At 38.7% G+C, this 27,989-nt stretch overlaps 1 protein-coding gene across 1 annotated transcript in view; it reads right to left on the bottom strand.

Annotated features, from left to right (window-relative positions):
• Positions 1 to 27,989, bottom strand: part of CAMK4 (calcium/calmodulin dependent protein kinase IV) — a 215,853-nt gene that overhangs the window by 73,877 nt on the left and 113,987 nt on the right. Inside the window, exons 3-4 of the mRNA XM_047090178.1 lie at positions 11,508 to 11,570; positions 9,270 to 9,352 (exon numbers count right to left, since the gene is read on the bottom strand). Of these exons, the coding sequence (XP_046946134.1) occupies positions 9,270 to 9,352; positions 11,508 to 11,570 (146 nt within the window). The remainder of the gene's footprint in view (positions 1 to 9,269; positions 9,353 to 11,507; positions 11,571 to 27,989) is intronic.

The following is a 27,989-nucleotide window of genomic DNA, read 5'->3' as shown; positions in this document are numbered from 1 at the left end:
ACTAAGAGTCCAGGACCAGATGGCTTCCCAGGGGAATTCTACCAGACACTTAAGGCAGAGATAATACCTATCCTGCTCAAGCTGTTCCAAAAAATAGAAAGGAAGGAAAACTTCCAGACTCATTCTATGAAGCCAGTATTACTTTGATTCCTAAACCAGACAGAGACCCAGTAAAAAAGAGAACTGCAGGCCAATATCCCTGATGAATATGGATGCAAAAATTCTCAATACGATACTAGCAAATCGAATTCAACAGCATATAAAAAGAATTATACACCATGATAAAGTGGGATTCATTCCTGGGCTGCAGGGCTGGTTCAACATTCGCAAATCAATCAATGTGATACATCACATTAATAAAAGGAAAGATAAGAACCATATAATTCTGTCAATCAATGCAGAAAAAGCATGTGACAAAATTCAGCATCCTTTCTTAATAAAAACCCTTGAGAAAGTCGGGATAGCAGGAACATACTTAAAGATCATAAAAGCCATTTATGAAAAGCCCACAGCTAATATCATCCTCAATGGGGAAAACCTGAGAGCTTTCTCCCTGAGATCAGGAACACGACAGGGATGTCCACTCTCACTGCTGTCGTTTAACATAGTGTTGGAAGTTCTAGCATCAGCAATCAGACAACAAAAGGAAATCAAAGGCATCAAAATTGGCAAAGATAGAGTTAAGCGTTCACTTTTTGCAGGTGACATGATATTATACATGGAAAACCCGGCAGACTCCACCAAAAGTCTGCTAGAACTGATACATGAATTCAGCAAAGTTGCAGGATACAAAATCAATGTACAGAAATCAGTTGCATTCTTATACACTAACAATGAAGCAACAGAAAGACAAATAAAGAAACTGATCCCATTCACAATTGTACCAAGAAGCATAAAATATCTAGGAATAAACCTAACCAAAGATGTAAAAGATCTGTATGCTGAAAACTATAGAAAGCTGATGAAGGAACTTGAAGAAGATATAAAGAAATGGAAAAACATTCAGTGCTCATGGATTGGAAGAATAAATATTGTCAAAATGTCAATACTACCCAAAGCTATCTACACATTCAATGCAATCCCAATCAAAATTGCACCAGCATTCTTCTCAAAGCTAGAACAAGCAATCCTAAAATTCATATGGAACCACAAAAGGCCCCGAATAGCCAAAGTAATTTTGAAGAAGAAGACCAAAGCAGGAGGCATCACAATCCCAGACTTTAGCCTCTACTACAAAGCTGTCATCATCAAGACAGCATGGTATTGGCACAAAAACAGACACACAGAGACCGATGGAATAGAATAGAAACCCCAGAACTAGACCCACAAACGTATGGCCAACTAATCTTTGACAAAGCAGGAAAGAATATCCAATGGAAAAGAGACAGTCTCTTTAACAAATGGTGCTGGGAGAACAGGACAGCAACATGCAGAAGAAGGAAACTAGACCACTTTCTCACACCATTCACAAAAATAAACTCAAAATGGATAAAGGACCTGAATGTGATACAGTAAACCATCAAAACCCTAAGAGGAGAAAGCAGGAAAAGACCTCTCTGACCTCAGCCGTAGCAATTTCTTCCTTGACACATCCCCAAAGGCAAGGGAATTAAAAGCAAAAATGAACTATTGGGACCTCATGAAAATAAAAAGCTTCTGCACTGCAAAGGAAACAACCAACAAAACAAAAAGGCAACCAACGGAATGGGAAAAGATATTTGCAAATGACATATCGGACAAAGGGCTAGTATCCAAAATCTATAAAGAGCTCACCAAACTCCACACCCGAAAAACAAATAACCCAGTGAAGAAATGGGCAGAAAACATGAAAAGACACTCCTCTAAACAAGACATCCAGATGGCCAACAGGCACATGAAAAGATGCTCGCCGCTCCTCATCAGGGAAATCACAGTCAGATATCACCTCATACCAGTCAGAGTGGCTAAAATGAACAAATCAGGAGACTGTAGATGCTGGCGAGGATGTAGAGAAACAGGAACCCTCTTGCACTGGTGTGAATGTAAACTGGTGCAGCCACTCTGGAAAACAGTGTGGAGGTTCCTCAAAAAATTAAAAATAGATCTACCCTATGACCCAGCAATAGCACTGCAGGAATTTACCCAAGGGATACAAGAGCGCTGATGCATAGGGGCACTTGTACCCCCAGTGTTTATAGCAGCACTCTCAACAATAGCCAAATTATGGAAAGAGCCTAAATGTCCATCAACTGATGAACGGATAAAGAAATTGTGGTTTATATACACAATGGAATACTGCTTGGCAATGAGTAAGAATGAAATATGGCCTTTTGTAGCCACGTGGATGGAACTGGAGAGTGTGATACTAAGTGAAATAAGTCATACAGAGAAATACAGATACCATATGTTTTCACTTCTATTTGGATTCTGAGAAACTTAACAGAAGCCCATGGGGGAGGGGAAGAAAAAAAAAAAGAGGTTAGAGAGGGAGACAGCCAAACCATAAGAGAGTCTTAAAAACTGAGAACAAACTGAGGGTTGATGGGGGTGAGAGGGAGGGGAGGGTGGGTGGTGGGTATTGAGGAGGGGCCCTTTTGGGATGAGCACTGGGTGTTGTATGGAAACCAATTTGACAGTAAATTTCATATTTAAAAAATAAATAAATAAATTTTAAAAATAAAAATAAAAAATCCTTATTTTTGCCTTAGTCTGTTCTCACGTTCCCGCTAACAAACTTCATTTCCTTCAAGTTCCCTAGTCCACTATCTCCCAGCCATTGTTTGGAGATAAATTTCTTTTCTACAATACTGTTAAAATAGAGCTTATCAAGTCTGAACTACTTAAACTACCCTCCCTTCCCCCAACACATTCCTATTCCCAGCCCTAGGCAACCACAGCTTTGCTTTTGGTCTCTATTGATGTGACCCTTCTGGAAATTCCATATAAATGGAGACATACAATATGCAGTCTTTCCTGTGTGTTTGTTTGTTTTACTTAGCATAATGTTTTTGAGGCCCATGTATGTTGTAGCATGTATTGAAGGAACATTCTTATTCATTGATGAACAGTATTGCACATTTTGTTTGCTCATTTGCCAGTTCATGTACAGTTAAGTTATTTTCTCTCCTGGAACACAGCACACGCCATATGCAGGCATCCACCCATGCCTGCAGTGCTGCCCCTGTGGAATTTGCAGGGTGAAGGGAAATGACAAAAACTTGCTGATGCCCATGATGTGCTGTGAGTAGCAAAGTCCTTTGTCTCCGACCCAGGAGTCTCATATCTTTTTCCAACACCCATGAAGGTATAACAGGCTAATTTACCAGTTTGTAAGTAGAGCAGAATTATATTCCAGCCCCAACAGTAAATCCTCTAACTGTGTTCTTCTTTTGCAACATTGTTGTGACTACTCCAGGTTCTTTGAGTCTTCTGCCTCTTGACTCTGCTTCAGAAGAAACTTTTTCTACTTTAAACAAACCCTTTTATCTGCCTCCAGATCTTATTCCCCGTATTCCCCCCGCATGTTGTTCCATATATAAGTCCCTCTCACATAGATGTTTCCTACCTCTCCAGCTTGTGGGTTCCTTCCTATCAGCAAATAAATGTGTTCCCAGTGTGCCAGCTTAAAATAATAAATAAACCTCCATTTATCCTGTATCTCCTACTACTACCTCACCTTTATCCTTCCCTTTATAGCCCAGCTGCTAGAAAGACTATAAATCTGGCCCAAATTGAAGTATATGTTTTCTTCACATATAGCCAGATAAAACTGCTTAAAGAGAAGATGTATTTAAAATATCCATGGTTGGAGGCACCTGGGTGGCTCAGTCAGTTAAGCCTCCGGCTTCGGCTCAGGTCATGATCTCCTGGTTCGCAAGTTCGACGCCCCCACTGGACTCTGTGCTGACAGCTCAGAGCCTGAAGTCTGCTTGGGATTCTGTGTCTCCCTCTCTCTCTGCCCCTCCTCTGCTTACTCTCTCTCTCTCTCCCTCTCTCTCTCAAAAATAAAAATAAAACATTAAAAAAAATTTTAATTGAAATTTTTTTTTAAATATCCATGGTTGAATATATACATATTAATATTTAAGTTAAGCCCCCACTGAAGTAAGACAAAATATTACATTACTATTTTGAAGTTCTATTTTTAAGTACTAAGAGTGTTTGCATTTGCTTACATAGCAGCAGCATGACATGCTAGAATAGTCATATGCTTTGGAATCTGACATACTTGATTCCAATCTCATTAAATTATTGTTGTAGACCCAGTATAAGCTGAGTGACCTAACCATAGTTAATAGACCTCTCTAATCCTCAGTTATCTGGTCAATAAAATGTATACATCAAGGCCTACCTTGTACATGTGTTGCTGTGAGGATTAAATGAGATCACGCTTAGTAAAATGCCCAACCACTTCCAGGACACCAACAGGCACTCGATATAGTAACTAATTATCCTTTTCAGACAGATCTTATGGATTTTTCACTTTAATAACAATGATCAATTTTTGACACGACAGTCTTTATAAATTCAGACATAATCTGAGTTTGGTTTAACCACAATACCAACCATGGTACAACTCTGTGGAGACTGGGCAAGGAAAACCCTAAGTTCTATTTCTAGAAATTTTTCTAATGACCATGTCCTTAAAATTCCATTTCTGCCAACACTAAGAACCCTGAAATATTCAAGTGGAGATGACTGTTGGGGCTGATATACTAGGACTCTGTCAGGTGATTAAAAGGGTCAATGCATAGTTCCCAAACATAACTACTACTTCTCTTGCTTACTGACCACTTGCAGTTTTTAAAAAGAATATTTTCAGTTTGGAGAACGTAAAAAAAAGTTTGCAGTCAAATAGATAGGAGTTTCAAGCTTGGCTTTATGGCTTAGTTTCTTCAGTTTATTCTCTTGAAAAAATTAGAATAATACCTCAAAACACTTGAAGAGCGATTGAGTGGGTTAAATACATATATAGCTTTGCATAGAACCAACCAATACATCATGGATTCTCCATAAATAGAATAAACATGAGTTTGCTCTCTGGGAAATGATTTGAAAGGAACTAACTGGATTTAATAAGAAAGACAGTGGGGCCATATGAGAAGGCAGAGCTGGACCAGAACATAGTCTGGATGCCTAATTTGGGAAAATCATTTACCTTTACTCATCCTCAGTTGCCACATCTGTAAAGTGGGGACAATGCTTTTTCATCCTCCTTACCTTGATATAAAAGAGGAGAACACATGAGCGTCTGGGAAAGGAATTTTAAAACCAAATATATTGATTTTTTGTTCTCAGCAACAGTGGGGTAGACAAGCCTCCAGGCAAGAACAATGAAAACAAGCTAAATAAAATTTTTTTAAATATATTTGAAGACATCAGAGTTACCAAGAAAGTGAAGGATTTAGGAGCCAAGGTCCAGGAGGGAAAAAAAAACCCAGCAAAGCAAACTTAACATCTGATGCCTCCGCTTTCCCTTTAAAGGCATTTACTGCTTCGATATCAGTAGCTAACAGGCTGAAAAGATGAACAAAGCTTCTGGCCATCTCACAAGATGGAAGGAACAGAAGCTGGCATTTAGGGTGTGTCAAGAAAAAGGGCTTGGAACAACTCCTGGCTTAAATTCGAACCCTTAAAGATCAAAACCCTATGAGTAGGAGTTGATAAGAACTAGATCTCCCTTCAGGAAGCTCCACTTTGAATCAATCAAATACCTGATTGAATTAAAGTGATCTGCTCCTTATCTTAACTGCCCGCAAAAGAAAATCTGCTTTTTTGGAAGGTTACAGCATTTAAAGCCTCATATTCCAAAATCTTTTATATATAATGTTTGGCATCTAAGCAAGTATAATCAGGCAAGCAAAAACCCAAGGAGAAAACAGAAAAAGCGAGACAATTTAAAAATCCATAACATATTCTGATACTGGAGTTAGACAAAAATCAGGAAAAAAATACTTCTTCAAAAATATAATTAGAAGACTGTAAGTATACTTCTAACTTGGCTGCTTTAAAATACAATCATTCTCTGAAAAAAAAAAAAAAGGAAAATTTACTCTTAAAGCAAACAATCTCACACTTTGTCAATTTAAAAATGCAGTGAATTTCTAAGAAGATGACTAGATTGAGAAAGATGAAGCAGAAAACCTCTGGAGCTTTCTTTTTCCCATCATGTCTCAATTTTGTAAAGGGCTTTCTGGGGGGATTTTCTTGTACACAAAAAAAATCACTGACTTGATTCCAAAATTTTTAATCAATTGTCCTGTGCACTTTACTATTTATATTCTACATGCAACAGCAGATTCCACTCAAATTTTTACTATGTTTAGTTTTTTAGAAGCACCATGGAATAGATTTTTTTGCTACTAAAATACAAACATTTTGGCTCTAATGGGCTAACACAATCATCTCTTCATCAATTGTTCCATTAGTTAATTCATTAGAAACTATTAACATCATCATTAGACCAGGAATGAATTTTGATCATTGCAATTAAATGAATTTGGTTCTGACTGAAGTACAGGAAAAAACAAAACAAAACAGTATTATGATTTTTAACTCTCAAGAAAGAAAGAAATACATGGATAATAACACAGGGTATATTTTCAACTTGATACAATTTTAAAGATAACTGTAGAATTAAGTAATCTAATGGAGAAACCAAGTTTATCTCAGATATGGCAATAGATATGTGGACAACAACATTCAAGGGGGAAAAAAGTCTGGGATCTAAGACCACTAAGAGTTTTTAAGTGATTGAGTGCTTTACTGGCTGTCTGCCATTCTTTAGATGTCTTCTGCTAAATCTGAATATTTCATCCATTTACCTCTGTAAATGAAATTTCTCAACAGTATTTAGTTTTTCATTTTTATCTAGAGCTGAATTAACTCTGTCTCATCAAATCAACTAGACTACTACAAGATGAGAGAACAAAATCTTTTCATGAAAGGTTGGAGAGGGACAGAAAGACTTAATTCCAAAATAGTTTGAACAAATAGAGGTAAGAAGGTAAATAGTAAGTGCTATTGGTAGATGATGGCTTTAGTGTGCCATTCCTGTCCTGTAGTTATTTACAGTTAAAGAACATGGCATTTCTCTCTGATAGACTATAATTAGCAGATGATATGTTAGTTCTCCTTAGAGAGACCTTCTTACTCCAAAGGCAGCAGAATTGAACTATAAATTGACTCTATTAATGTGCCTAAAGAAGAAATACGTCCATAAAAGAGTTAGCTATAGAGGTGTTAAAAAAGAAGCCATTTCTGGCAAATTCTGGTAACATTCAAGTTAATCAGTCTAGAAGAGTCTTCACTAAACATAAGGAAACATAATGGTCTTTATTCTTACAGTGGATCAGTGTCTCAGCTTCCTTAGCAACACAGAATCACTTCAAATTTGTTCTGAGTTTCAGAGAGGTTAAGTAAATCACTCTTAGTTAGCTATTTGTCTTTTAAGTCAAGATCTAGACATGAATCCAAATGCCACAAGAAGTATATGTCTTTAGTTAAAATGTTAAAATTTTCTTTTTAATATTCATTTACTTTGGAGAGAGAGAGAGAGAGAGAGAGAGAGAGAGAGAGAGAGCATGTGTCAGGGAGGGGCAGAGAGAGGGGGACAGAGGATTCCAAGCAGACTCTGTGCTGACAGCAGAGAGCCCTGACATAGGAGCTCGAACTCACGAATCGCGAGATCATGACCTGAGGCAAAGCTGGATGCTCAACTGACTGATCCATCAGGTACCCCAAAATATACAATTTTTAAAGTCTGATAAACCACATAACTAGTTCCAAGAACATTTCAATGTATATGTAAACAAAATTATTTATCTATTGAAGATACACATGTAGCTCCAATCAAACTGGACCATTTTACTCCTTCCTATCTGAAGACCCAAATCTGCACTAGGTAACATTAAAAACAGACAGAACCTTTGAAAATGAACATGAATATCTTTGGAAGCTTCATGCAGGCATCAAATTAAACTAGGTAGAGTCTGGGTGGGGAGGAAAGGTAGGAGTGCTCCTCTTCTGACACCTTCTAACCCTATCCCCTTCAGATCTCTTTCTCCTTACAGTCTATTCATTATAGTGGTTGCTCATTCATTCAGCAAACACTGAGGATTTTACTATGCGCCAGGCACTCATGCTTTATCAGTAGTTCCCTCAATCTTTCTCCTGTCTTCTCTTTGCAGCCCACTTCTCTCTTAATGCATTCTTTTTTTTTTTAATTTTTTTTTCAACGTTTATTTATTTTTTTGGGGACAGAGAGAGACAGAGCATGAACGGGGGAGGGGCAGAGAGAGAGGGAGACACAGAATCGGAAACAGGCTCCAGGCTCTGAGCCATCAGCCCAGAGCCTGACGCGGGGCTCGAACTCAAGGACCGCGAGATCGTGACCTGGCTGAAGTCGGACGCTTAACCGACTGCACCACCCAGGCGCCCCTCTTAATGCATTCTTAACCAACAGGAACTTTGTATTAGTACCCAGCTTCTAACTCTTCCTCATATATGCCTACTTAGTCACTTTGTCTTCTTCCAATTCCATTCTCTTTTGACCACCCAAAAGAGCACAGCATAGGGCTCCTAAGAGCCCATCTAGGTAAATAGGGAATTGTCCCAGAAAAATGGGGAAGGTGCGAAAGGCACGGAAACTTAAAGGTTGTGTCTCTTGTACATATTGTTTGCCTATATTATGCTCCATCAGGTTTTTAGGCATATTCCTTGGCATCCTCAAACCTCTGCCTCGAGTGATGAACAGATGACCAGACAACTGAAATTGGCTATAACTGGACATAACAGCATAGGTTTTACTCTGCCTCTTGGAACTCTACACAGCCTAATAGAGAAACAAGGCCTTAAAAATATCATTTGAAGTGTATTGATTTTTGTAAGCTTTTGGATCATAACAGAGAATACTATTACATATTTAACTTTCTATAATTTTCATCAAATATTTTTTCATGAAACATTCTCATGAATGTTACTATTTAGTTTAAATCTAGTATGTCTTTAGAAATTCTGTTTTTAATGGGAAAGTAAATGTTTGCAAGAGTAAATGGATATTACGGTGTTTCATTTTTCACTTACTAAGCATCCCAAATTTTCACACACCCACATCATATTAAATAACACTCTCCTTCCATTCTATACTCCTCTGAAGATATAGTTTGGTAGAATTTATCAAGTTGTATGATGTGTCATTATGAAAATCATCAGAAGAAATTTCCCTTTGATACTTTTTTGGTGCCTGGAAACAAAACTTTTCTTGAGTTAGATTTCTAGGACCATCTTACCTGTCAAACAGTTCTCCTCCTGTGACGAGTTCTAGGACCAGACTGATTTCTGTAGGGGTTTCAAATATCTCTTTAAGTTTTATCTGGGGAAAAATATTAAAAATACATCAGAAATTCCTTATTTTCATCCTTCTAGGAAAGAGCTAACACTGTGACTAAAACAACACTCTCTGTAATAGCAATATATTGGATCATCATCAATAAAGTTTCCGCATTCTGGTAACAGTAGCCATTTTTCACTCTCTGGTTGTTTTGACCAGTTACTACCTCATTTCTTTAAAGGTCCTTTTGAGTTTTTATATTTTTCTTTTTGACAATTCAAAGACAACTGCCCTAGAAACACTTCCTAAATTTTGCCAAAACATCAAAATTTCTGAAATGCTCTGGAATTAAAAAACGAAAGCAAACAAACAAAGCTTCTTGAAACATTTGAAAGCATCATGATTGCTAGTGATGTAAATGCCTCTTTCTCCTGGAAGGAAACTTGGAATTAGGGGTCTGAGGCAGAACAGAACCAGGTTAAAGTCTGTCCATATGGAAAGCATATCTCTCAACAGCTAAAATGTTGCTGGTGGATGAAGGGATCCTCAGAAAAGTAGTGATGGCAGTGATTTGACTGACTATAACAAGACTCGCATCACACTCAGATAACTCACCCAATTTTGGATATTTTCCTCCATATATCAGAGAATCTAGTGACCAGGACTCATCCACATTTGAGGAAAATTCTACATTGACTTGTTGTTGAAAGAAAAAGATGGATAATGTAAAAGTTGTGACTGTATGTGGCAAATTTTGTTAATTGCTTACCCAAAGCTCTTCTCCTCCTACTTTATTGCAAGCAGATTTTGTATAGAGAAGCAAGATGCCTAGCTTCAAATTATGGATCATGATTGGTCTAACCCACCTAGGATAATCCTGCCCCAATTTTCCAGTTCCATGATCTTGTGGAACTGGAAAGGGATGATCTTGTAGCCAGCTTTGGCCAATAAAATATGAAGAGAATTCTGATGCAGCTGGAAATTTTGAAAAAGCCTCTACTCTTCTCATCATACTCTGCTGGAGAAGCCTTTTCAATTCTTTCTTTCTTTCTTTCTTTTAGAGATTATTTGTTTTGAGAGAGAGATAGAAAGAGAGCAGGGGAGGGGCAGAGAGAGAAGCAGACAGAGAATCCCAAGCAGGCTCCATGCTGTCAGTGCAGAGCCCTACCCAGGGCTCTATCTCACGAACTGTGAGATCATGACCTGAGCTGAAATCAAGAGTTGGATGCTCAACCGACTAGCCACCCAGGCATCTCCAGTTCTTTTTGTCTTGAGTATAGGCCTGAAGACCTGTGAAAACTGTGGAGCAGCCATTTAGGACAATGAAGGAACAGCGTGAGGGTGGAAGATGTCTGGGTCCTGAATAGCATCACTGAGGAGCTGAACCAATGCCAGCAACTGCCTGCCTTCTGATTATAACATAAGAAAATATATGTTTACACTACCATATTCAAGTTTTTGTTACTTATAGCTGACTGCATTGCTAACCCATACGTTAAGTTTTAAGCACTTTGCTTGGAGCCTAACTAAGCATTGTAGGTCATCCTCCTAGACACCATAACTTTTTCAAGAAATGAGTAAAATATTGTCTTTAAGTAGTTGGCTCAGTTCAAGTTATGGCCTGGAAAATGATTTTGTTCTTTTCACTTCATTGGCTCAAGAAAGCTTTTTGCCAGACCTTTCCCTCAGCACCTTTGTCTGGACATAGCCTAGAGCAGAGCTTCTGAGGACATGTTATTTTCCCCATTGAAGTACATCATTTATTTGAATCTTCACATTGTTTCTGAAGTAGATCCTCTCTCAAAGGAGAATGAAATGACTTTGGAAAGCAATGCATTTTCTTCACAGGCTTTTTCAGCAATGGCATATTAATAAGATAGGCACACAAAAGGAAGAAGCCAGTGTTTTCTTAGAGTGAAACAAAACTTCAATTTTTAGTTACCCTTTCATGCATGAAAACAAAGATGGCATGTATTGCTGATCTGTCCATTTTGAGACTCTTTTGAGGGGTATTATTTTTAAGATTTATTCAGCTTCTGAATTAAAAAATGTGATCAGATGAGGACAAGGGGTAGGCCACGGCTGCCTAATGGTGGTGGAAGAATCCCTATCTCATTAATAGCATGGCCAGCAAAGAAGAAAAACCCCATTCTATAACTTTGAAAATTTTTGAAATAGAAGATTAAAAATGACTTACAATGTTTGGATGTGAGAGGCGAAGAAGAACTCCTATCTCAGTTCTTACGATTTTTTTGTCCACCTAGAAGGCAAAATGAAAGAGAGAAACTGAAAGAAACTCCCACCTTAGAAATGTCTTAACTGTGGCAGAGAATCAGAAACAGCAAAAACCACCTGGGTGAATCAGGAAATTGGTAGAGGCTCATTCCTGAGCTTTTTTGTGTCTCTTCCTTCCTCCTACTCCACCTTTTTTTTTTTCAGTTGCATGTCTTTCTTCTCTGCTTCAGACATAAAGTAGAACTAGTTACAAATGTGGATCACAACTTGTCAGACCACTTGCTTGGCCCTATTTAAAACACCACTACTCTCACCACTAAGGCAAAAAGTTCATCTCAACCTATGTCTCCTCCTCCTCTTCATTTCTCTTACGAACCCTTGTCCCAACCCCACTGGGTGGTCAATCACTTCACCTGCCTTTCTCTCACACAGGTGGGCACGTAACCCAGCCAAACCAATCAAAGTACTCCTCCCTGGTCACCGTGGTTGAGTCACAAATACCCACCAGATCCAAGTCATCCCAGTCGGGGCCCTCACCAGAAATTTTGCTCAAATTTCAAGAAAGATGTATTCCCTTTTCCTCTGAAATTGCGAGAGCCAAAGGGAATAGAGTCTGCTACTACCAGTGACCATTAAAAAAATTTTTTTTACATTTATTTATTTTTGAGAGACAGAGTGAGACAGAGTGTGAGTGGAGGAGGGGAAGAGAGAGAGGGAGACACAGAATCTGAAGCAGGCTCGAGGCTCTGGGCTGTCAGCACAGAGTCCAATGTGGGGCCCGAACCGACGAACCATGAGATCATGACCTGAGCTGGAGTCGGACGCTTAACCAACTGAGCCACCTACCAGGGACCATTTTTAATACTCTACTTGTATTAAATGAAAGATCTTTAAAAAAGAGAGGCATTTCTAGAACAGCCAGATGACATGACAGATCTCTTCCAAAAAGTTCTTGCCGTGCGCTCTATTTCAGTTTCTGCAGATGGCTTATGAAGAAAATTTGGATAGAGAATATTTTCATTATTTTTTTATTATTTTTTTCCAGCTCTGAGGTATAGTTGGTATCCAAAAAACCCCCATATAATTAATGTATACAATTTGGTGAGTTTGGACATATCTCTATGCTTGTACTAATGAACATAACCTCTAAAAGTTTCCTGAGTCCTTTTGTGTTGTGGTGTGTGTGTGTGTGTGTGTGTGTGTGTGGTAAGAACACTTAATATGAGATCTACCCTCTTAACAAATATTTAAATGCACAAGACTGTATAGTTAACTGTAGGCATTATGTTGTGCAACAGTCTCTGGAACTTACTCATCTTGGATAACTGTAACTTTGTACCCCCTTGAACAACTCCTCCTCTCCACGCACCCACTGGTAACGATTCTATTATCTACTTCTATGAGTTGGCCTATTTTAGGTGCCTCATATAAGAGGCATGCAGTGGATACAGATTATTTTTATCACAATCTTCTCTTCAGGTTAATAAAGGTTTCCTCATTATTACAAAATAAATATAATGTTCATTATCGCATAATGCTTTAAAAATTTTTAAAAACTTGAGTGTTTCTTATTTAAGACTGTTACTATTCAAGACTAATGTAACACTGTGTGTCAACTGTACTTAAATAATAAAAGTTTTTTAAAAACAGGGAAAAAAGACCGATAGTATTCAAATTTATTCTCACTATACATTTAGAGTTTATGTAATATAAGGTTTCCTTCTTGTTTTCATAGATTTCTAATCAATATAAAGTAAGTCAGTGGGATCCTTTAATTTTTTAACATGATATATTGATATTAAACAAATGCTTTTCTAATAAAATTATGCATTTTAAGCAAATTTCTTTTTTTACCATGCTGTGTCCCATATATTACATATTGGGATGAGTTTTTAAACATTTTTATTACATTTTAGCTATTTGACAATTAATTCATCTGAACTGTAGAAATGCTGAGAACACACCAGATTGCTTGGACTGGCAATCTTCTGATATAGTTACTTGCTTTGAATTCAGAACTAATTTCTTTTTAAAAATAATTTTTAAATGATAATGATTTTCCCAGTGTACTCCCGATCAATGGTTCTCAAATGTGATGAGAGGACGCTCCAAGATCCCTAGATTCTTTCAGGGCATATGTGAGGCTGTCTCTTTTCTAGTTGCATATCTGAGTAAGGCTAGATTTTTATCTGTACTTGAAACAGAACCACAAATGGAATGCAGAAGCAGACGAGAATCAAATGTTCTTCTCTTAAGCCAGATAGGAAAGAGATTTTCAAAATAATGCTACTCTTCTCAAAAGTATGTTTTAATTTTGGAAAATATAGTTATTTTTCATAAAAAATACTATTTATGTTAAAATGTAATGGGTTTATTATTGTTATGTTTTTAATTAATTAATACTTTAAAAATTCTGTTCTAATCTCTACTATAGCAAATGTTTATGGCATTTGGAATCTCAATAATTTGAAGAATATAAAGGGTTCCTAATGCCCAAAAGCCTGAGAATTACTATTCCAGAAAATTTAACATCATACATTTTAAAATAGAAAGGCGACAGAGAAGAACAAAAATTTAGTAATAATTTAAGTGAAAGAAAAAATGCAAACACAGTCTCCTTTCTCCTCCCTTGAATGCTGGAGCCTAGGTCAAATCAGGTGCAGGTCATGTCTTCAGTGGACGCTGAGAAGGGAGTAGCAGATAAGAATCGTAGAAGAGGGAACTTAGAGAAAAAATGGAGCATCAAAAACCAATCCAAAGAGAGTAAATTGAGTGACAAAACCTTGACTACAAGTCAAAGTGATGCCAACCAAAGAAACCAATAGCCGGTAGAGCTGAAAGGGAGAAGTTGACTAAAGAGAAACGAGCAGATACATGACTGAGAAACCAGAAAAAGACAAGACTGAGGTCAGAGTCTTTCCCAGATAGATATGCTGAGGGCCATTTGCTTTCTTTTTGAAACGAAGTCTCAGAGTTTGGTACAGGTGTCACATCTTGAAGGTCACACAGGTGTGTATCTTGACCGCCACATCTCTCACATCTTTCCAATATTTCTCTTGTTCCAGAAGTTAGTATTTCCTTCCTGCTTCTGACTTCCCCCTCCAAGCTCCTGGAAAGGTCAGGAGGGGGACTGAGCCCTGACTCTACCACTCACAATAAGTGATGTTTTTCTAGAAAATAACAGTCAAGCACAGCATAAAAGTCAATGGGTAGCTATCTGAACAGTCATTATTGCTACTTGAAATTAGCTTCCAAGTGCTACTATAATTAGCATCTTCAGAAGCATCAACAGATGGCTTTAACAAAGCAGCATTACAATACTGAAACCCATAAAATTACCTTCAGTATTTACAAAATACCTTGAAGAATGATAGTGTTTGGTTACTAACAATTCACAGTTATAAAATATATAATGTATATTACTAAAATTTTAAGGTAGGGGATGTATTTTAGCCCAGGTTCCCCAGCAAACAAATATGAGGCAAGGACCAACACGCTGGTGTTTTATTTGGAAGGTGCAGTTAGAGTGGGAGAAAATGGAAGTACGGTGAGGTAACAGGGACACGATGCAGTCAGCACACTGACTACTGTGTCACAATGAGCTATAAAGAAATAACAGGTCATACGGGCAGTTGCAGCCAGTTGGCATACAGTACTTATCCAGAGAAGCTTTACCTGACTATCATGATTGAAGAAGTTCATAGGAGGGACCCCAGGCATCTGTCCAGGGATCTCCTTATCCTGTTTCCCACCGATGAAATCTCACCTTTTGGTGTTAACTTTTCCATACTTTCAGGTTGCATATCCCGTCTCTTTGGCAGTCGTGATGCTATACCCCTCCTCATAAGGTATTATGTCCCATTCAAATCCAGAAGTGGCTGGAAGGGCTAGAAGTTTCAGGTGTGTGTCTGGTTGGCCTAACTGCATGAAGTAGCTAGTGGGCAATCCAGCTTTCCCTGGTCTGGAAGACTGATAGACAGAAGGAATCTGGAGAAGCCCATAGGAATTTCTCCAGTCACGATGGGTTCTTGAGTTTTTATCAGTCACAAGGTAAACCAGATTGACAACAATGGGATTACATTCCTGCCTCTCTAATTTACTGCATTTTACTGCTAATCGTTAAGAGCTCTGTCTTCCACTTACATTGTGTCATTGTTCTAGTTACCAATTTGAATGGCTTGGGCACATGGGGTTTTTCTTAAAACCTATTTTAGCTCCTCTATTTAAATTGCCCTAAAGGGGCGCCTGGGTGGCGCAGTCGGTTAAGCGTCCGACTTCAGCCGGGTCACGATCTCGCGGTCCGGGAGTTCGAGCCCCGCGTCAGGCTCTGGGCTGATGGCTCAGAGCCTGGAGCCTGTTTCCGATTCTGTGTCTCCCTCTCTCTCTGCCCCTCCCCTGTTCATGCTCTAGTCTCTCTCTGTCCCAAAAATAAATAAACGTTGAAAAAAAAAAAATTAAAAAAAAAAAATAAATTGCCCTAAAAATTCAAAGAAGTATTTCCTTTCATCTCCATAAAGTCACTTTTGAAACATTCAATTTTAATAGCTTTTGAAATACTTTCAATATAAAACATATTTTTGAAGATTATGCATATGAAAAATATTAATGAAATGATTTAATAAAAGTGGTTACACAGATGTGTACACTTTTAATACTCCATGGAACTCAAGATACCTTAATATTGAAAGAAATCCCAATTTTGCTATCTGCCTCCACGGGGGGAGAAAAAGAAACGACAAAATGTATGATTATAATCTGAGAGAAAAAGTTTCCACTGTCAGAAAAGAGTTGATCAAACACGGACCCTTCATTAAGATATACAGCAAAAACACTCCTGTGCTGGGGCTGAGAAAGTTGTAGAAAAGAAGGGAGAGAGGATTGAAAAATACGTGAAGAAGAAGTAATGAGGGCTTACAGAAAGAAAAGGAAACCCGTTTCTGCATTGTGGGAGTGACAGATGGAGACAGGTGGTAAAGGAATTGGGAAGGAGAGGATTTTTAACACCAGATCTCTGGTGAACTTGAGCTGCTTGGCCATCTCAGATGTGGCCTAGATCCGGACTCTGGAATTTTAAGTACTCTTGGTGAGGTGGGGTGACCTATATGAGTAGAGACCACTGCTCTAATTCTGGGACTCAGTCAAGTACAGTGGCATTTCCACATCAAATGCTCAGCCTCATCCCATGTTCTTTGCAGGAATCGAGACCATAAATCTTGTTTGTCTATCTATTCTTTCTCTGGTTTCTTAGGCTCATCTGTGGTTTGCACAGTGACCAAAGAATGGAATGTGAAGTACAGAACTGTGCTCCTCAAATACTTTGTAGAAAAAGGCAAAATACACATTATTAGTGGATAAATAAATAAGAAGTCAAGTGTCTTTAAATTTTCACAGCAATTCTCTTCTGCATAGCTTCTCCTTAATTTAGCATCCTCTTTTCTGACATATCAACAAGTACATGTCAGCACTAACATGCTTGATGAAAAGACTTGACAGCTGGCACTTTGTTAAGTTCAAGAATGACAGTTTTAGCCTACAAGGATTTAAAAGGTAAGAATTGCTGTATGAACATGCAAAAATCAAATGTGGGACACAGATAAAAATACTGAGGCTCGTATCTCCAACCACTGTGGAATTTTAACAAAGTCTGATTATTCTCTCTATATTCTTGATCTAAGAGAAACTTGGACATCTCATGATACCTTACTTTTCTCATAGTCCTCTCAAGTGGTGTCTTGTTTTTGTCCCAACAAGAAATATAACACAGGCCTGGAAGGGTAGGTGTCCTTCTTGTTCTCCATTGCTATCTCTAAACCGTTTCTCCTCCCTTGTCCCCCTAAAACCTCAGCTGTTTTAAAATGTCTGCCATCAGCCAACACAATCTGCAACCTCTTTTTGTTTTAGTCATCTTCCTATCTCTTTGTTACTCATCCTATACTGAAGATTTTATCAGGTTTCAGCAACTTCACCTCAACCACTGATCTGTCATCATTCCTAACAACTTCAACTTTCATGTGAATGATCCCGTCAACATCCTTGCCTCTAGTTTCTTTGCTATTTCCTCAAATTCCAACAATCTCTTCCTCTACTCCCTCCTAGTAACCCATTCCCATGGTCATATTCCAGGCTTTATCATTATCATCAATTGTACCCCTTCAAAGATATTGATTTCAAATAGCATACTCTCTGCTTTCCACTTCCTGTCTTTTTAGTTCTTAGATTCCATGGTCCATTAGGATAAGCATGGATGTGCATATTCTCCCAAATCCTTTGCTCTTATTGGGGTTTGCCAAGAAAAACACTTAAGTTGGTCAAACTTTACTTTTCTTTCACTCCATGTCTGTGAGTGAACTGAAGTGTCCGGAATAAGGTGCACAACCATCTTGACTTGTTCCATTTTTAATTTATGACCCCAAATCTCAGGGGACCCTCAGCTCCTCACTCTACAACAGAACACTTTACACTCAGTCTCCTCTAACATTCAATACACCCTCCTCCCTTCACTCTCCTATCACAGCCTTGCTTCTAATCCACTGAGAAGGTATAAACAACACAAAGAGAACATAATCTTCTCATCATTCAATCTATCAATCTATATACATCTGTATCCAATTAACTTCATCCATTAATTCCACAAATACATGTATTATATATATGTATATACATTTAATGTTTACTTATTTTTGAGAGAGAAATAGGCAGAGTGCAAGTGGGGGGAGGGCAGAGCAAGAGAGGGAGATACAGAATGTGAAGCAGGCTCCAGGCTCTGAGCTGTCAGCACAGAGCCAGACACAGGGTTCAAACCCACGAACTGCGAGATCATGACCTGAGCTGAAGTCAGACACTTAACTGACTGAGCCACCAAGATGCCCTTTTCCACAAATATTTTTGAGCACCCACTATGCAGATGTTATTCTGGCCATGAGGATATAGCAGTGAACAAAATGGATAAACTTCCTAGGAATTTTATGTCCTGAGAAGCTTATGTTCTACTGAAGACAAAAACAGACAAACAGTCCAGAGTTGATAAATACTAAGGAAAAAAAAAAAAAGGTTAAGGACATAGGATGGCGAAGGGTGCTGTTTGAGATGGAAGGTCAGGAAAAGTCTCTCTGATAAAGAGGCATGGGACATAGCAACTTGGATTTGAGGGAGGAGTGTTCCACACAGAGAAACAGCAAACACAAAGGCCCTCAGCTAAGAGTGCCAACAAGGAGGCCAGATTAGCCAAAGCAGAGTGAGGGAGGAGGAAAGGAGTAGATGATGATGGAGGCTCCTCATGACCAGGAGCCATGTAAATAGAGAGCCATCTTGACCAAGGTAAGAACTTTGCATTTTAGTACCAGAGAGGTCAGACACAATTGGGAGGTTTTGAGAAAGGAAAGACATGATCTTAGTTAAGATTTAAAAGGATATTCTGAATCTTGTAGGGATGAGGATGATGAAAAGAATAAAAGTAGGGAGACTCAGTACCAAGTTAGGGCAGTTGTTCCAAGGAGAGATTATAGAGGTTTGGGCCCAGGTGATAGTGATGATAGAGGTATGAAGCAGATGGATATTTTTAAGGAAGAGAAAAAAGTATCTGCAGATGAACTGGCTATGGGATGTAAGAGAACAAAAAGGGTAAAAGTTGACCACAACTCTTTCAGCATGAGAAACAGGAAGCATAAAATTGCCACTTACCAGGGTGGGGTGGGGGCTAAGACTAGAGGAGCAGGTTCAGAAAGATGCTAAAAACATTTTGGCCCTATCCCTTGGACTGAACTCACCTATGAGCTGTCCCCTTTTATTCTAGCTCACTAATCATCTAACTGATCTCTGAAGAAGCCAAGATCATTTACACTTCTAGGCCTTTCCACTTTGTCAGTACAAAGATAGTTTTCTGCTTGAATGTTCTCCTCCCAGATCTTTAAGTGTGAGTTTGGACCCAGTGGAGAGGAGAACGGAAGGGGAAGCTGCACTGTGGAGGTGATGGCAGTGACAAGCGTTGGACATGATGGGGTGGGACAGGAAGGGTATTAATTATAGAGGAACCAGTATCCTGTTTTACATTTAACACTGACTAGCATAAAACCAACCTTGTTCTGATCAGCATGGGAAGACAAACTCTAATAAAGTATGTCAATCAAATAAGCTTGGTTTTGAAAACTGTGAAACTCATTTTTCTATAGTCCTGTTAATAGTCACCTCCCACTCCTTGCAGACTCTTCAGTCACTGGGATGGCAAAATGGAGAAAAGTGGAACTTTCCAATGGAAGGGGGAGTCCACGGATGGGGACAGAGTTTAGGCAAGTCAAGAATGGCTCTGACGTGAAAGAAAGATGCTTGTATTTCAGAACCTGAAATTTCTGTAGTCAGGTAGATTCAGAACAGGGCAGCTCCTTTAAGCAAGGTGCCTCGGCTTCCTCACTCCTACATTCTAAAATCTAAGCCTTTCTGCTCACAGATGCCAGAAATTCTTTCACAAGGAACAGCCTTTTATTTTACAGTGAATGAAACAGGCTTAAAATATTCCTGGGAGAGATGACAAGCTGAACAGCGTTTATACAAAAGATTTGGCTCATGCTAGACTCTCACTAGAAACAGATTTGGCTTAACAGAGAGAAAGAAGAGAGCGGAGAGAACATGGTATATTAAGGAGAAAGGACTTTGTATCTTTCACTAGCTCTTTCCTCGTTCTTTAATCTCTGTATCTCTCCCTGAGATTAAGAATATACGGTTGATTTAATACCTCTTATCCTTAAAAAGATCTCATCCCTCAGTTCCTCACCTGTCTTCCTGCTTTCAAAGCATTTCTCTGCTTCCCTCCACAGAAAAACTCTCTAGAGTTGTCTCTGCTTTCTTTCTCCACTTCCTCCCTCCACCTACCCGCCCCCCCCCCCACCTTTTTGTCAGTGCAACCCAGTCTGGCTTCATTCCAAGAACTCCTCCAACCACTCTTATAGAAGAAATCAGTGGCCTCCTTGGAGAAGCACTTGGAGCCAAACTACTCATCTTATCCTGTCAGCAGCATTTGATATATTTGATCACTCCATTCTTCAAATAAAATTGATTATTCCATGTCACCATTCTGCTCTGACTTTTCTTCTACTTTAAAGGCTGCATAAGTATTGAAATACTTCCTAACTAATCTCTCTGCTTGTATTCTTACCCTTTCCAATCATTCCCTTTGCATACAAGCCAGAGTGAGGTCTTTAAAATATAAATCAGATCATGTCATTCTCCAACTTAAATGCCTTTGTTCACATCCATTGTGCTTAGAATAAATGCAAACTCTTTACCATGGACCATAAAACTCTGGATGGCTTGGCCTCACCGTTTTGATCTTATGTCATTTTTTGCTCTACCCAGGCCATTCAACTACTAGACCATTCTCCAAAGTCTTTGCACTTGCTACTTCCTTTTCCACTAGACCTTCTGACTTCACTCAGAGAGTAACTGAGAGGCCTTCCCTGGCCACTCCATCAAAAGTGACTACATATACATACATACACCATGACTCATATCACCCTAATCTCTTTATAACATTTACAAACATCTAGATTATCATTTACTAATTCATTATTTGATTCTTCCACCAGAACACAAGCTCTGTGACAGCAAGGGTTTTATTTTCTACACATTCACATCTCCAGCATTATTTATCAATGCCTGGTATACAATAATTTGTTGAATGAAGAATGAAGGAAGGAAGGATTAAGCTAGTATATGAATACAAAAGATGGGTGGCTTAAAGAAAAGATCCCTGGTTTGACAGCTTTGGTTAGTTAAGATTGGAACTGTTAGATTAGAACAGATTAGTCTGTTCTCCTGACAGTTGAATCTGTGTAACATTTTTGTCATGTTATTGACACCAATGGAGTGGAGAACAACTATCTTACTGGCAAAGATCTGGAAGCACCCATATCTAGGGCCTGCATGGATAGTAGCCTGCAGTTTCCAAACTGTGAGTCACAAAGGATTATTATTATATTACAGCACACCTTGCCTTTTTGTGTGCGATCAGTGCTTTGAATCAAACACAACTGGAAAAAAAGATTACAAGAAGATGAAGTGATGAAAATGAGGAAATGGTAACAGTGAAAGTTGGAGAGCTGGGGGATCCTTGGTAAGCAGAGGATTATAGGGATGTACCTGCAAATTCTTGGCTTTGTCTCTGTGCCTGCCAGGGGACAGTTCAAGAGGAAAGCTTTGCTAGGTCCCTACTCCTGCATATTCCAAAATGAGGGCACATCAACACCAGTACAGTCAGATCCTTGCAAAAAAGAAGTTGATATCCTGTGATAAGAAAGGAATGTAATGTCAGCCTCCCAAATTCTCTTTTCAGGAGCATGTTGCCAGGGCTAGAAGAAAATAAAGAGATACTAGAAATTTTTAGATAAGTTTCATAGCCATATTTTTTAAAAAATTTATTTATTTTTGAGAGAGAGCAAGAGAGAGCAAGCACAGGGGAGAGTCAGAGAGAGAGAGAGAGAGAACCCCAAACAGGCTCTGCAATGCGGAGCCCAATGCAGGGCTTGAACTAACACTGAAATCATGACCTGAGCCAAAATCAAGAGGCAGAGGTTTAACTGACTAAGCCACCCAGGCACCCCTCATAGTCACATTAAAAAAAAAATGTTGAAAACGTAAGAGTGAGGAACATACCCACTGTTGTAACACAACTATCGCTAGTATTCTGGTTCACTTTCTTTCAACTCTTTCAACTCTGAATATTTCTTTACATACTTCAAATGTGGAGATACAGTTTTGTTTCTTTTAATTTTCATGAAAAATATCATAAAACCTTATGGTCACCTGACATTCACAAGCAGAATGTAAAACAGCTTCCTAATGGCCTGGTGTCATCAATGGCTATATTTATCATTAGATACTTATGATTTCTTACAATTTGCTACTCATATAAATCATTCTGTAATGACGTTCCATGGCTGTACTTTATTTCAAAATGCAACTTGAATTCTGGTTCCACCATTAAGTCGTTGATAAAATCATTTATCCTGTCTGAGGATATTTCAATTTATTCATAGATAACACGGACATAATAATTGCTACCTACAGTACCATTGTTGTAAGGAGTAAATTAAAATATATATGAAATCTCCTGGCTCATGGTAGATGTTCAGTGCCTTTCCTGAAAGGAACTTGTAAAAGTAAAGTAAATATTTCCTAGTCTTCTATTTTCATTTTTCTATATTTTCCCATAAAAATTACTGCAACAGAAATAAACTAAATTTAGAAATATTGGGATTTATGAGAGTGCCATCCTAGGAAGGAAAAAATGTCTAATAAACTTGAAATACAGTTTGGTTCTTCTTTTCAGTGAAAGACAGTTTCATCAAAATCCTAAACTCTATCCAATATAATCTCCTTATTTGAGGGTAATCAAAGAGGGGAACTGATATCTGTTTGCATTTACATTTAAATGCCTTCCTTCACTATTTTTGAAGATTGGAATAAGAGCTGTACTTCTTTGGTTAAGCTCCACGGAGGTTTTAAAACTAATTTCTTATGTTTATTAATCACTGTTGGCCGCTGAGGTCACACCTGAGTTACTCCACAGCTGGGTATCAGCAATGCCCTACAGACATCAAAAAGTTCCTATAGAAATGAACAAAGTGCATCATTCCCTTTTAGTGCTGAGATAGCGAAATGAAGGAATGCATAAAAGCTTGCTTTTTGGTCCTTTTCCTGCTTCTATTCTTGCTAGGACCTGCACCTCTACTTTGCACATGCCTCAGTGCAAGTGGCGCATGTCCTCTGTGTAAGGGGCAAGAAGTTAATGACTTCTCTAGAATAGAGAACATCTAAGGATGGACCAGGTGAGAATGACCAGACACAGCTATCATATGTGTATTCCAGACCACCAGCAATAGACATCTCGAGGCCAAAGCCCCCTGGCTCCATAGAATAACACCCGGGGCATCATCTTTGTTCTAGGTGGTTCCTGGATTCCTGAGACAATAGGTACACCAGATCACGATCCTCAATAAAAAAATCCCCAGACCCCAAACAAAGATGAGACTCCCTCCTTTCCTTTCTGAGTCTTCCAAACATTCTACACCTGCACTCTCCCTATACCTTCAATAAACTCTGCTTTCACCTCTTGCCAGCTCACGTTTGATTTCTATCCTGCATGCAGCCAGGGACCCTCTTAGCTGGTCCTGGGGACCTCTCTGGGTCCCCAGACCCAGCCTACCAGCATCAGTGGCTTTCAGTGATTTTTATGTGGTCAAGGCAGTACTTTTCTTTTTTTATCCCAATATATGAAGTTTATTGTCACATTGGTTTCCATACAACACCCAGTGCTCATCCCAAAAGGTGCCCTCCTCAATACCCATCACCCACCTTCCCCACCCTCCCACCCCCCATCAACCCTCAGTTTGTTCTCAGTTTTTAAGAGTCTCTTATGCTTTAGCTCTCTTCCACTCTAACCTCTTTTTTTTTCCTTCCCCTCCCCCATGGGTTTCTGTTAAGTTTCTCAGGATCCACAAAAGAGTGAAACCATATGGTATCTGTCTTTCTCTGTATGGCTTATTTCACTTAGCATCACACTCTCCAGTTCCATCCATGTTGCTACAAAGGGCCATATTTCATTCTTTCTCATTGCCATGTAGTACTCCATTGTGTATATAAACCACAATTTCTTTATCCATTCATCAGTTGATGGACATTTAGGCTCTTTCCATAATTTGGCTATTGTTGAGAGTGCAGCTATAAACACTGGGGTACAAGTGCCCGTATGCATCAGTTCTCCTGTATCCGTTGGGTAAATTCCTAGCAGTGCTATTGCTGGGTCATAGGGTAGGTCTATTTTTAATTTTTTGAGGAACCTACACACTGTTTTCCAGAGTGGCTGCATCAATTTGCATTCCCACCAACAGTGCAAGAGGGTTCCTGTTTCTCCACATCCTCACCAGCATCTATAGTCTCCTGATTTGTTCATTTTGGGCACTCTGACTGGCGTGAGGTGATATCTGAGTGTGGTTTTGATTTCTACTTCCCTGATGAGGAGCGATGTTGAGCATCTTTTCATGTGCCTGTTGGCCATCCGGATGTCTTCTTTAGAGAAGTGTCTATTCATGCTTTCTGCCCATTTCTTCACTGGGTTATTTGTTTTTCGGGTGTGGAGTTTGGTGAGCTCTTTATAGATTTTGGATACTAGCCCTTTGTCCGATATGTCATTTGCCAATATCTTTTCCCATTCCGTTGGTTGCCTTTTAGTTTTGTTGGTTGTTTCCTTTGCTGTGCAGAAGCTTTTTATCTTCATAAGGTCCCAGTAGTTCATTTTTGCTTTTAATTCCCTTGCCTTTGGGGATGTGTCAAGTAAAAAATTGCTATGGCTGAGGTCAGAGAGGTCTTTTCCTGCTTTCTCCTCTAGGGTTTTGATGATTTCCTGTCTCACATTCAGGTCCTTTATCCATTTTGAGTTTGTTTTTGTGAATGGTGTGAGAAAGTGGTCTAGTTTCAATCTTCTGCATGTTGCTGTCCTGTTCTCCCAGCACCATTTGTTAAAGAGACTTTTTTCCATTGGATATTCTTTCCTGCTTTGTCAAAGATTAGTTGGCCATATGTTTGTGGATCTAGTTCTGGGGTTTCTATTCTATTCCATTGGTCTATGTGTCTGTTTTTGTGCCAATACCATGCTGTCTTGATGATGACAGCTTTGTAGTAGAGGCTAAAGTCTGGGATTGTGATGCCTCCTGCTTTGGTCTTCTTCTTCAAAATTACTTTGGCTATTTGAGGCCCTTTGTGGTTCCATATGAATTTTAGGATTGCTTGTTCTAGTTTCGAAAAGAATGCTAGTGCAATTTTGATTGGGATTGCATTGAATGTGTAGATAGCTTTGGGTAGTATTGACATTTTGACAATATTTATTCTTCCAATCCATGAGCACTGAATGTTTTTCCATTTATTTATATCTTCTTCAAGTTCCTTCATCAGCTTTCTATAGTTTTCAGCATACAGATCTTTTACGTCTTTGGTTAGGTTTATTCCTAGATATTTTATGCTTCTTGGTACAATTGTGAATGGGATCAGTTTCTTTATTTGTCTTTCTGTTGCTTCATTGTTAGTGTATAAGAATGCAACTGATTTCTGTACATTGATTTTGTATCCTGCAACTTTGCTAAATTCAGGTATCAGTTCTAGCAGACTTTTGGTGGAGTCTACCGGATTTTCCATGTATAATATCATGTCATCTGCCTAAAGTGAAAGCTTACCTTCATCTTTGCCAATTTTGATGCCTTTGATTTCCTTTTGTTGTCTGATTGCTGATGCTAGAACTTCCAACACTATGTTAAACGACAGCAGTGAGAGTGGACATCCCTGTCGTGTTCCTGATCTCAGGGAGAAAGCTCTCAGGTTTTCCCCATTGAGGATGATATTAGCTGTGGGCTTTTCATAAATGGCTTTTATGATCTTTAAGTATGTTCCTGCTATCCCGACTTTCTCAAGGGTTTTTATTAAGAAAGATGCTGAATTTTGTCAAAGGCCTTTTCTGCATCGATTGACAGGATCATATGGTTCTTATCTTTCTTTTATTAATGTGATGTATCACATTGATTGATTTGCGAATGTTGAACCAGCCCTGCATCCCAGAAATGAATCCCACTTGATCATGGTGAATAATTCTTTTTATATGCTGTTGAATTTGATTTGCTAGTATCTTACTGCGAATTTTTGCATCCATATTCATCAGGGATATTGGCCTGGAATTCTCTTTTTTTACTGGGTCTCTGTCTGGTTTAGGAATCAAAGTAATGCTGGCTTCATAGAATGAGTCTGGAAGTTTTCCTTCCCTTTCTTTTTTGGAATAGCTTGAGAAGGATAGGTATTATCTCTGCTTTAAACGTCTGGTAGAACTCCCCTGGGAAGCCATCTGGTCCTGGACTCTTATTTGTTGGGAGATTTTTGATGACTGATTAAATTTCTTCGCTGGTTATGGGTCTGTTCAAGCTTTCTATTTCTTCCTGATTGAGTTTTGGAAGGGTGTGGGTGTTTAGGAATTTGTCCATTTCTTCCAGGTTGTCCAGTTTGTTGGCATATGATTTTTCATAGTATTCCCTGATAATTCCTTGTATTTCTGAGGGATTGGTTGTAATAATTCCATTTTAATTCATGATTTTATCTATTTGGGTCATCTCCCTTTTCTTTTTGAGAAGCCTGGCTAGAGGTTTATCAATTTTGTTTATTTTTTCAAAAAACCAACTCTTGGTTTCGTTGATCTGCTCTACAGTTTTTTTAGATTCTATATTGTTTATTTCTGGTGTGATCTTTATTATTTCTCTTCTTCTGCTGGACTTAGGCTGTCTTTGCTGTTCTGCTTCTATTTCCTTTAGGTGTGCTGTTAGATTTTGTATTTGGGATTTTTCTTGTTTCTAGAGAGGCCTGGATTGCAATGTATTTTCCTCTCAGGACTAAGGCAGTACTTTTCAAAGTACTTTTAAAAGTACCAAAAAATGATGGAAACACAAAACTCAGTTTTGGTTTTATATCTCTTTCAGTTTGACAGCAATGATTCAGGTACACAATTCTCAAACCATGTGAAGTGTGGGGCAGAACACTGTATACCCTGGAGACCCTGAGCTATCCATTTAATCCTAAAACAAGTGATCATCTATCGGTTATAAAACTGACTAATTAGATATTTAAGAAGTTGATGACTTTGTACTCTCTCAAATAATGAAAACAAAAAATACTCTTATAAACATTAGTATTTTAAATCTCATCAGTTACATCTTGGGGTTGAATTCCTTATGAGGGTATGCTTTGAATAGGGGAATACCGGGACATTCTTAGAAGCTTTAGCTCCTTAACTGTTCTTTCTAAGATAATTAAGACTTTCAAATATGCTCGTAAATATTGTTCAAGGATGCTAAAAACTTCCTTTTAAAAAAAAAAGGATATGTTACTGACAAAAAAGATTTTAAATGACCCCAAAAGCAATATAATCATGCTCTGGGGCTGGGGTCATAAAGAAAGAGAGAGTAGAAGTCTTTTTTTAAAAAAAATTTTAAAGTTTATTTATTTCAAGACAGAAACAGTGCAAGTGGGGAAGGGCAGAAAGAGAAGATAGAGAATCCCAAGCAGGCTCTGCACTGTCAGCACAGAGGAGGCCAACGTGGGGCTCGAACCAACAAAACCGTGAGATCCTGACCTGACCCGAAACCAATATGCTTAACCGACTGAGCTACCCAGATGCCCCATAGAGAGTAGAAATCTTAATGATTTAAGGTTTGAAAAAAATTCCATTGTTGGTGTTGCTCCAGGGCAGTGTTTGTGTCTCTGGATTTGGCTCCCTTGCTGAAGAAACATCTTAACATGAGTTAACCCCAGAGCTTCGCTTTTCCAAAGAGACCAAATGCTTCCAGAAATCGGAAGCTAAAGTGTGTCAGCTCAGTTCTTCTCAACATCTTTTTCTTTAGAGTGATGTGCTCATCTTCCA

The sequence above is a fragment of the Lynx rufus genome, unplaced genomic scaffold, assembly GCF_022079265.1.
Source record: "Lynx rufus isolate CCGP_SWC_20201006 ecotype Redwood Valley unplaced genomic scaffold, mLynRuf1.p SCAF_1, whole genome shotgun sequence".
Classification (NCBI taxonomy): Eukaryota; Metazoa; Chordata; class Mammalia; order Carnivora; family Felidae; genus Lynx; species Lynx rufus.
This window is presented reverse-complemented; position numbering and strand designations above follow the sequence as displayed.